Below are 12,156 nucleotides of genomic sequence, written 5' to 3' on the forward strand. Positions count from 1 at the left end.
TCATTCGCCATTGCAAAGGGAGGATCCTCCGACCAGAAGGGTGTTGTGTCTGGTGGGCTACCACCCCACGGTTGTTGTCGGGTTTTTGTATATATTTTAAATCTTCGGATAACTTTGATATCGAGATGTAGTATACGTCAGGGTTCTCTAGCTTATATGTCGCAAGATAGATGTCGCCACAATTTCATCAAATTTCAAATCATAACGATTCTAAAAAAGTTTCTCATCTATAATTTTCAGCCAACAAACGTCAAACGAATATTTGCTTTATTTTGTGAAATAAGTTAAATTAGTAGAACGAAAATAGTGTTATTTTCCTTCTCAACAAATAAATATCAAAATCATCATTTTAATCCCTACTTAAAAGACAAATTATAATTTACATCAGATGTATCCTAAGTTTTAAAAGAGGCTTCTTGCCTCAACTAAATTGCGTTACAGGCATAACTGGCGTCTTGTAGTCTGGGCACATTTCAAGTGGAAATATATAATAATTTTGATCGACATAAACTCTAAGTTCCGCCTTTGATGCACAAAATAGGAAGCAAAGGTAACGTCAATCGTACGTCAAATTTCTCAAATTCAAAAAGTTCGGTCTTCGTTCCGTTCGTTCCGTTTTCCTTTGAACACATGATCTAATTGACGGATAGTTTTGAGAATATTAACTTTTCATGTGTTATTAAGAGAGCACACACCTTTCATGAAATATAGAATGTCGAAGTACCAAAACTATTAGTAATACGTAGTAAAATAAAGAAATAAAAGATAAAAGTATGACACTGCCTGAAAATGAAGCGCATTACACATAATTTAATGGTGAAGTGAACCACATGTCATATTCTAATTTAACTATGTGGCCTTTTCTACTTCTTTAAAAGACCGTAGATTTCTCATACATTTAAGTAATATTAGAATATAGGTAATTTATTAATGTATTATTTCCAGAATATTAAATTATTAAATATAGTTACCTAGTGCAGCGAGGATGCCGGCCGCCCAGAACACCTCCCCGCAGAGCGCGGGCAGGAACAGCAATCCGCCCATGCGGCTGCCGAACGAGTCCTGCAGCGGGTCGAGCATCGTCACGTAGCCCTGCTTGCGCATCGGGTTCGCGAAGAATATTCCACCTGGTGACAGTCATTGAGATTGTAATGGAAATTCGATAGTCAAGGAAAAATATTAGAATGGTATTGATCAAGATGGATTATGTAATCGAGATCATCGTTACGTAGCCCTGCTTGCGAATTAGGTTCGTCAAGAATATGCCCCTGGTGACAATCATTGAGATTGTATTCCTCGCTAATGTCATAGTCGCGGAACTATATTACAATTGTATTGATTAATTTGTGGGTTATGTAATCAAGATCCAGTCAACTATCAATTATCGTGTTTTGTCGAAAGGATTAATGTTTGGTTAAATAAAATATTACTTGACAACATGTTTACGAGGTAGACATAGCAACTAGCGCTATATATAACGCGCTAGCGATTTCGACTCCCATACAGATAATTGAAAGGCCATATAAATGCTTGTCGTAGTGTATGCTCATAAACGATTGTAACAGTGTTTCTGGTTCCAGACTCTGAACTTGCGAGTCATATTTCAAAAAAGCCCGTTAAATTTAAAATATTTGTTGATTATTATTAATGGAATTTGTATTTTGTTAATATTCATTTTTTTGGAAAGCTATTAATGATAAGATGTATTAAACAAATTTGGATAATGATGTCTTATACACCATATTGTAATAGTAGATTATAATTTTAGAACAAAACAATGATTTGTAAAACAGATTCCATTTAAAACAAAAACAAAGAAAAATAAAAGTCTTAAAATATTTAAATACTCTTTATTTAAAACCGTTATAAACTCTCAAAACATTTTACACCAAACGCGACAACTGTAACGACAAAAATAAGAACTTTACAGCTTTAGCTTTATAAGTGAACCGACAGTATTATAACTTTGATCGAGTATCCCGACGAGCTCACATTGGGGTTCATTTAAATTCAAGAGGAGTTTGTCCTTCACTACCTGACTTTAACCAAAAATCTAAAGTTACAGGTAGATGAAAATGTTTTACACAAGTTTATGAAATGTCTCGAACACGCTCAAATGTGTAAACTAGTTTTAGTTGAGTTTGTAATTACAACACGAATATGCGCCGCAATAGTTTTGGAGTGGTCGCTAAGGAGGCCTCATTAAACCTAAATTTGTGTCGAGATCCACTCGACATTGGCATGAGCGGATGCGACTCTTCTTCTGGTGTGTTTTTGTACTTTATGTGCTGTTCAACATACTTTTGTAGATTATTAATGACACTATAATGTTAATTAATCGTGTGGATTAAAAATGCTCTGAACCTTCAATTAATAAAATGAAAACTGTAGGTTACCTTATATCAGAACTTTTAACCCAAAATTTTGTAGTCACGATCAAAATATATCGACCGATTGCCATCCTTTCGTCACCAGCGAAAATATTTGAAAATATCTTGCATAAGTATCTATGTGCCCAAGTAGACACATTTTTATGTAATGAGCAGCATGGCTTCAGAAGCAAACGTTCAGTGGACACGAACCTATTAACTCTCGTTGAGTACGTCTCTGCTCGTCTTGATAGGGGGGGACAGGTCGATGTGCTATACTTCGATTTCCGGAGGGCGTTTGATAGGGTCAACAATGACATAGTGCTGGAAAAGCTTGCAGCCATTGGTTTTGCCCCTGGTCTGCTCAGATTCATTGCAGACTACCTTCGCAACCGTCAGCAGTATGTCAAGCTCGGTATCTATGAGTCGCGACGCTATCACACGCGTTCTGGCGTCAGCCAGGGATCAATCCTAGGGCCTTTGCTGTTCTTGATCATGATAAACGATCTGCCAACAGTTATCGCTCAAAGTAAGTGTCTGCTATACGCTGACGATTTGAAACTTTTCATGGAGATCAAATCAGAGGCTGACTGTGTTGCATTACAGAGGGACGTTGACTCCATTGTCCAGTGGAGTGACACAAACAAAATGGAGTTTAACACGAATAAGTGTTACACGATGACATTCGGTCGAATGCGGGATCCTCTGAAGTTTGATTATAAAATTAACAAACATGTAATGATCAGGGCAGACACCATTAAGGATCTTGGGGTTGTATTCGACGCGAAACTAACATTCCACGACCATGTGATGTCCTTAGCGAAAGAATCCCATAAGCGCCTTGGGTTTGTGCTTAGGAGTACAAAAGACTTCCATTCCATCAGTGTGTTGCGGCTGATATTCAATGCACTCGTGCGATCCAAACTGGAAACAAGTGCCTGTGTATGGAATCCCTACCATAGCACCTACAATCTTCTACTGGAAAAGGTACAAAAGACCTTCCTGCGATATCTTTATAAGCGAGTTAATGGATACTATCCCTACTTGTATCCAACAAACTTCCTATTGGGTTGCCTAAATTATAATTCGTTGGAGGTCCGACGGGTGCACCGTCAGTTGGTCACAGCGTGCAAGATATTCCGCGGTATGATTGACGCCCCTGACCTGTGTGACGGGCTGTGTCGATTTGCTGTCCCATATAAGTACATTCAGTTCCGCAAACATAAACTGTTTGCCGTACCTCCAACGCGTACTGTCGCGAGAGCGAAATCGCCCATTCCCCGCATTCTCACCACGCTCAACGCTCTTCTGGATGCATACCCTGAGTGTGATCTGTTTGCAGATGAATGGTCGATAATACTATCTGTATGCATGAAGTTTTGTGAGCGAGATGTATAATTGTTTTATTGACTGTTGTATTTTTCTTTTTCAATTTTGTTTTTTTTTTTCTTTTTTCTTTTGGTTCTATTTATTGTATAATTATCTGATTGCTGTTTTTTATGTTTGTGTTTTATGTTTCTCTTAGTAATTAATGTAACTGGTGTAAACCGTTTTAATTATTATAATAAATAAATAAATAAATAAATAAATAAAATATGTCAATTTTTACTACATAAAAGTTCTTGTACAAATAAGCTGTAATAAATCATTACATGTAATTTATTTTGTGTTCATAATTTTGTTCCAAATGATATGTACTCACCGAACACAAGCGATAGTGCATACCCGAAGGGCGCCTGGCACCACACCAGACCAGAGGTGTAGATCGCCTCCGCCGTTCCGTTGATGTAGCCGCCGCCCACCCATGTCGCTGTAACAATGATCTGACATTAGATTTGCATTCAGATTTTTGACGCAAATCATGTACATATAAAAAATATGTCTTTGTCAAATAATAGAAACTTTACAGTAGGGATCTGATGGTAAGTGAAGGCGATATTTTCCTGCCTTCTGCCAAGTAAGGCAAACCCTAAGACCGTGGATATGTGAGACAGGAACTCAGACGTTCATTTTCATACAGTCCAAAGAAGGGTACAAGGATTCAAAGATCTTTTAAATCTTAAAGACCAACAACCAAGCGTCCTATTAATCTTATTAATCTGATGGGCTACTGTGAACGAAATCTTGTTGAAAATACGTTTAAATAAGTTGTGTAATTTTCTACAAACTTATGTAAAAAGTTAAAAGGGTGTGGTAAAGAATATAATATTTGTTACATATGTACATTATAAAATTGATTCTTTGAAAAATCACGCTGTTATTAAAAATCTAAAAAATCTAAAATGTTAAACAAACGTTTTTGCCAATAATCGCTCCTAACGACAATGAAACTGGTGACTCGTCGATAGTGGGATTTTCACGTACCACTAGAACCCCTGAAATACGCATAAAGAAAACGTTGGTTATATTCGTAGAGCACAGACTTTTCTAATATAAATTAATTAATTGAATAGCAAAATCGCTCACAATGTTATTAACCTTAATGCTAATCCAAGAATCACTTTGGTATGTATTTCATAAAGTATACGTAAGATGCGTGCAAAATTGAGCATCAGAAAATCTGAAGCTGAAAACTAAGAAATAGCAGTAATTGCCGTGGACGACCAGATTGCTTTACACATTAACAATCATAATTTCAGGACATACATAGCGCAGAGTTAAAGAAGTAATCCGTGTCATTGTTTCGAAATTGCCCTCACTTTAATTATTGTTGTTTACAACATTGGAAACCTGTGACCTCATCGAAAATTCGAGATTCAAAGGATAAATTGATTTGATCTTTATAAATTTGCTGCAATTAATATGCATGTTTGCAATGTTCATCACTTGCTATTGCAGTCCACTGCTGGACATAGGCCTCAACAAGTTCGCGCCAAAAATGACATGAACTCATGTGTGTTGCCCATAGTCACCACGCTGGGCAGGCGGGTTGGTGACCGCAGGGATGACTTTGTCGCACCGAAGACGCGTTCGGCCTGTGTATTTCAAAGCCAACAGTTGGACGGTTATTCCGCCATTAGTCGACTTTTTAAGTTCCAAGGTGGTAGTGGAACTATGTTATCCCTAAGTCGCCGCTTACGACAGTCACGGGAAGAGAGGGGGTGGCTATTTTCTTTACTGGCGTAGCATTACAGCTTGCAATGTTATTAAAGTATAAATTCATTATTCTACTCTTTTTTTATTTCAAATGTATTTGTTGTTCTTTGGGAAGGTTCTCTATAATGATTATCTCTATGAGGATATTTGTATCAGCTAAAAAAAATCATGAATATTCAAACGCCAAAATTAACATTAATAATTTAAAAAAAAAAGAAACAATTAAACAAATTGAGCATTTAAACAAAGTTGAATTTGAGGCGTTATTTAATTTTTAATTAAAAACTTCCGTCTAAGAATATCTTAGTCGAAATAATAAATGAGCTAGCCTGTAAATATACGATGGAAAATGCAGATTGTCGTAGAGGAAATGGCAAATGATGACGTTAAGCAGAAAATAAATAAAAAAAAGTGTGGGTGTCAGCTTCGACGCACGACTGGAGTTTACTCCTTCAGATCGACTGTCAAAATAGGCACAAAAAGGCTTATTAGTCTAAGAAAAAGATTAATAGCATATCAAATGGTAAATAAACAAATCAAATGACGCCATCTCGTTATTAGAAAATATCGTAACGTCATATATCGGAATTCTATTAGATTCCGATAGATGGCGTTAACAAAAACGTAACGAGGTCATTCGTTCAGTAGATTTTACTCCTCATATTTTTTTCATACCGGGGGCCTTGTATGAAAATTGATTCTTAAGAGCCATTTCACAAAAATCGGTAACAATCCGCGAAATTGTAATATTTTGACGTCGTTAATCTCAGTGTTGGATGCAATAATGTAATTTATATTCTTGAAATATAATAGAGCAACCTTTGTTGTAGTCCATAGTCAGATCAGAATTTTGATTTATATTATGTGTATAAAATTATTAACCTTTTCATCAGCCTCCTCCCTGGGTAAACGGTCGCAATGTATACTTTGAAGTCCTACTTTTCAATAACCTCTACATTGAAACCATTTTAAAAAAATATCATAATATGTGGAATATAATTTTGTTGTCCACTATCATAGATTTTTATTCCATTTGTATCTCTATTAAACGATAAAAAAAATTTAAAGTTACGAATATTTTCCAAATAAGTACAATTTTAAAAGCGATATTTCTCTTAGAAAACTAAGAAATTTTAACGAACTATCTTCATCAAAGTAAACTTACATCATTAAGGAATACAAAAAAAAATAATTAAAAGATGTAATTATTTTTAATACATTTTATATTAAATAATAAAAAGATAGTATATATTGCCACGCATCAAGCCCGGTAAATCAGTCGAGCGCTAGCGCTCTTAGAGGTAAGGTCCACGCCAAATTCTGCGCAGCCGTCTCTTTCGCTCACACGCGCCAAGCGCCTGTTGTTATAGCGGATAAAACGCATTTGATACTTTCATAATAAAATATAAATAAAATAAACATATTACGAAAATGACTGTAAAATAATATAATGATAATTTCTGTAAACAAATGTATAATTTAATTTTCTTTTCTCACACTATCAATACAAATAGGCATTTCAATCTGTTTGTCTTGTTATTTGTTAATTAATATGTTTGTCGGTGTCGATGTCATTAAATGCTTTTTTATTCATATCGTAAATATTAGATTCATTCGTAAACTGAAAAAACTAAATCAATTTAAAAAAATTGTTTCATAAAATTGATTTTTTTAATTTTATTTTAAATTTATTGACTGTTGTTATATAAGGTACTTGAAATTTTTAACAAATTAATTATGTAAAAAACATTTTATACCATAGTTATAATTTTTATTATACATCAGAAAATGATCACGATGGTCTTTTGGTTGTCACACTATACGTACTAGCACAAAGATCGCGCGGCTCGTACAACTCGCGCGATGCGACCAAATTTACCTAAACTTGCAGAGCGTAAAATTGTGAAATGGCTCTTAAGGAATAAACTCTTAAAAGCTACTTTTAACCGACTTCAACAAAGAAGAAGGTTACTCAATTCGACTGTGTATATATATATTTAATGTATGTACGGGGATAACTTCGTCGTTTATGAACCGATTTTGATATATTTTTTTTTGGAAAGGAGATATCCTAAGTGTGGCACCATGATAAGGAAACCAGGATCTGATGATGAGATCTTAAAGAAATCGAGGGAAACCCTAAAAAATCCACATAACTTTTTACTGGTTGTTCTGATTTTGATGATTTTTAATTTAATCGAAAGCCGATGTTTATCACGTTGTCACATTTAAATTTCATCGAGATCTAATTACAAGTTTTAGAGTAATCTTTGATAATGCGTTTTTACTTGACTATTTTTGTCTACCTACGTTGTATAACTTGTCGATGTAATTGAAGTCGGGTTTTATCGTTTGCCAGCAAGCACAATTATTAAATATTGACTAAATATCCTTTTATTATATTGATTGCAAGTCACACGCCTAGCATAAATGCTCACGCTACTAAGTCCACATATATATGTCATTCTATTAACTGTTATTCTGATAATTAACCGTAGCTTACACAGGTGACTTCGTTCGAGTGACAGATATCATCAGCTCTGACAATTAACATTTTAATTGTCAGGGCTGTAGACGACGTCGTAGTATAAATCTAATTAGGTCTAGTTGTCAATCACAGATGGCGTTAGTAGAACAATATCATAGTTAATTATACTTTTTTTTCTTCTTTCTATCAGTTCTTTATATAAGAGTTATATATAACACATCTAAATATATATTTAAATTACATTGTTAAAGCTCAAACCTGAAGGCGTGATAGCTTTTCCGTAAAGTGCCATAAAACTGTACGAGTTGTGGGATATTGTTAGCCCTCGTTTTACTCGCCCCGTCTTTACCGTGACAATAAAAAACACAAAAAAATTAATCATGCCATTTTTCTTGTAGTCGTTTGAAAGTTTTTTTATTTTTATTGGTAGGTAGTTACATTGTATACGTGTGTGTTTATTAAACTGAAAACATGAAGAGAGACTCGATCTCCGAGATCATAAATATAGACGACAGTTATTAGATGTTTTTCATGAGTACATGGCCACGTTTCTTGCAAGCCAGTTGGAAAAGCATTGAAGAAGCTAAAGTAAATAAAGAATATCTAAAAATATACACTAAAAATGTTTCATATTTACATTATGATACAAAATGTGTAATAATAATGAATAAGTATGTAGGAGTCATCAAGTTAATAAAATACTGTTTCTTGGAAGTCGCCTATCATCGTCTACCCACCTTATTCATTACGCCTACAGAAGGTTTTATTAGCAACCTCATAAATAAAATTATTAAAACAGTATGATTATAACGTAATAGTTATGACAGGATTACCGTCGAAATGATAAAGGCTGTACATGGCATAGTGGCTAGCCAGCTGTACCGCCTTTTCAATTTGTGCTGGCGAAACGGGCAAGTACCGGGAGACTGGTGCAAAGCTGTAATCATCCCATTGTACAAGGGAAAAGGGTCCCGGCAGGACTGCAGGAATTACCGCGGTATAAGCCTCCTCAGCGTCGTCGGTAAATTGTATGCAAGTGTTGATTGAGAGGGTTGTGAATGAAACAGACGATAATGTATGGGATGCACAAGCGGGACTTAGAAAGGGAATGGGATGTACGAATCAGGTCTTTTCTTTGCGGTGCATAGCCGAAAAGTGTTTGGCCAAAAACAAAAAAGTCTATTGCGCGTTCATGGATTTAGAAAAGGCCTATGATAGAGTGATGAGGAATGAATTGTGGTCCGCATTGTCTGTGAATGGTGTGAGCAGTGTCCTAATACGAGCATTGCAATCTCTTTATAGGGATTCTAGTGCTTATGTGAGGATAAATGGAGCATATACTGAAGCAGAAGAAGCATGAAAGCAGAATAAATGCAGTTGAGATGAGAGCGTTAAGAAGTATGATAGGAGTTAAACTGAGTAACAGGATAAGAAATAGTGAGATAAGGAAACGTTATGGTCTGAAAGAAGATGTAGTGACAAAAATTGAGAAAGGTATGCTCAGATGGTTTGGTTATGTTGAGAGAATGAGTGAAGAACGATTGAAGAATAAAGTGTATAAGGCAAGTGTGGATGGAAGGGTTGGAAGGGGTAGACCTAGGCAGACGTTCTAAGACCAAATAAGGGACGTCGTGAAAAAAGGCCAGGTCAAGAGTACCCTAAACCAAAGAGCATGTATGAAGGGAATAATGAAAGTGGACGAAGCAAAAGAAGTATGTAAGGATCGTAGCAAGTGGAAAGAAGTGGTCTCTGCCTACCCCTACGGGAAAGAGGCGTGATTATATGTATGTATGTATGTATAATAATTTCAGCTTTTCTTTCAGCTTTTCTTAATGCCAGTATGTTAAATATTACGAAGTTGATCGATTATCTGTTTGATGCTTTACCTATGTCTTTTAAAAATAAAGTTTTATAATTTAGTAACGTTTTATATATATCTATATATACAGACAGTTCAATAGTGCATATCCGCACGTTATCTAGTTCAGACTATCTGTGTCCAGATTCTATTGTTTCATAATATAATAGTACTAACGAATTTTGAAGCGGTGTCACGGTGATATATGAATGTAACTTATACCTAATTAGATCTGTATTCAATTTGCTATATTGAGGTTTTTTTTAATATACAATTAAGACACATCCACGGGCTTTTGAAACCCATGTCTTTTTTTTATTCCTAAAACATGCTATTTTTTGTGCTATTTTGTTTGTGGCTAGGCATATTGAGTTGTAATATACATATTTGAGTTCGTAATAAAAATCGTGACGTTTTACAAATGGAGGGCGCTGGATAGGAGTGCTTAGCTCGAGGGTGTCGTATGACTGATACGGCAGATACAACAGTGCTTGCTATGCCCTTTGTTACGTATGACTTCCGTGGAGTATAACTCAGTCATCATTGGCCTCAATCCGTCTGTTGCAGACGATTTAAACAGTGTCAGCTTGAGTTAATTACACAGCTCTTTTCGTGACTAAATAAGCCGATACGTGAGCGACAACCTTTGCCACACGCCCTGCAGGTAAACCGGGTGGTGTCAGCGACGGAAGAAGCTTGTTGTTGTCGCGTTCTTCTTGCCGCTAAAGTCTCAAACCAAGCTTGATCGTGTATCTTGCGTCCGTCCACAACAACTTTACGCCATCCGTCACGACTCTCGGCAACTGCTTCCCAGTTTTGGTGGTCGATACCAAAGGCGTGCATATCTCGTTTAGCGCAATCCTTAAACCGTAGCATGGGCCTCCCCAAGTTACGTTTTGCGTTTGCTACAGCACCAAGCAAGATCCGCCGAGGCAGGCGCGAGGGCTCCATTCGATGCACATGCCCTAGCCAACGCAACCGCTTCTGCTTGAGTAACGCTGTGAAGCTAGGCAGCTGTGCAATATTAAGAACCCGCTCGTTGGTAACTCTGTCCTCCCAGGATATGCCCAAGATGTTACGAAGACAGCGCATATGGAAGGCGTTTAGTCGACGTTCTTGTTTCGCGTACGTCGTCCAGGTTTCAGCTCCGTAAGAGAGAATACTCAAGATGCATGCCTGATAGACGATCATCTTGGTACGCGTGGTAAGATGTTTGTTTTTCCATACTCTCGTATTAAGCTGCCCGAAGGTGGTCGCCGCTTTGCCGATACGAATATCGATCTCCGCATCAAGCGAGAGATTGTTCGATAACTCAGTACAGTCTACGTATATTTCAAATATATGCTAAGCTTTTTTCTTCTCGTATCAATTCCTATGATGACGCATTAACCCAACTGTCTCAGGACTGATTTATGTATGTTGCTCTGGCGATCACTGGTTCGATATTTCTTCGAAACATTTGTAATTGCCGTATAGACGTTTGTCATGGTCTGGGCGTTGGTTCTTGTGTAATGTGTGTGTTTCCAGACCCGCGACACTGAAGTAAATCCTTTAGGAACCGTTGAGTTAAAGGGTTTATTTATTTATTTACCTGTCATAGTAAAGATGCCCACGAAAAGCCCAATGGACCGCCCGGCCAGCATGACCTCTTCCTCGGAATCATTGCCAGCTGGTTTCTTGCGACCCGCCCATATGCCCACGGCCAAGATGAGGACGTAAAAGAGGATGATCGAAATCACGCCCGCTATGTTAATCATTTTCGATGTCCTGTAAAAAATTCATCAATCAGAGTCGTATATTATGAGTCGTATATATATTGAGATGAAGTTTGAAACTTATTACAGCTACATAATATCTAAGATAACTGCAAGTAATACAGAATCTTCATAAGATATTTCGTCAATTCTCAGTTTTATAATACAATCAACAATATTAACAATTTAAAAAAATACGTTCGGTAGACATTAAACGAATTGTTTGCGCAAAACGAGTTTCAAATATGAATAAATCATAATGACTTTGTATCTCAAGTTACTTCATTATATAAACAATCACTTGGAAAAGTGATGTTTCTATGTGTGTTTTGTCGTATTTATTAAATTCTTTTAACGGCCAAAGCGATAGTTAGTATACAAAAGTTGTTAGTCTTTCTTACTGAAATCTACGACCAAATCACACAAGACTAATACTCGTGATACTAATATTAATGTTTAAAGCCACTCACTTGATAAGAAAAGCCCTTAAAAACTCGCACCTCCCTTTCACACACCGTAGAAGTCTTTTACAAGTAGTATGCGAGACAAAGAGTATAATAATAATCCATCATAAAATATATAATCTAAATA

At 36.3% G+C, this 12,156-nt stretch overlaps 1 protein-coding gene across 1 annotated transcript in view; it reads right to left on the reverse strand.

Annotated features, from left to right (window-relative positions):
- Positions 1 to 11,568, reverse strand: part of LOC123657839 (high-affinity choline transporter 1) — a 30,767-nt gene extending 19,199 nt beyond the window's left edge. Inside the window, exons 1-3 of the mRNA XM_045593345.1 lie at positions 11,403 to 11,568; positions 4,072 to 4,179; positions 972 to 1,127 (exon numbers count right to left, since the gene is read on the reverse strand). Coding sequence (XP_045449301.1) covers positions 972 to 1,127; positions 4,072 to 4,179; positions 11,403 to 11,568 — 430 coding nt within the window. The remainder of the gene's footprint in view (positions 1 to 971; positions 1,128 to 4,071; positions 4,180 to 11,402) is intronic.
- Between the last annotated feature and the right edge of the window lie 588 nt (positions 11,569 to 12,156).

Source organism: Melitaea cinxia, chromosome 11, assembly GCF_905220565.1.
Source record: "Melitaea cinxia chromosome 11, ilMelCinx1.1, whole genome shotgun sequence".
Taxonomy (NCBI): domain Eukaryota; kingdom Metazoa; phylum Arthropoda; class Insecta; order Lepidoptera; family Nymphalidae; genus Melitaea; species Melitaea cinxia.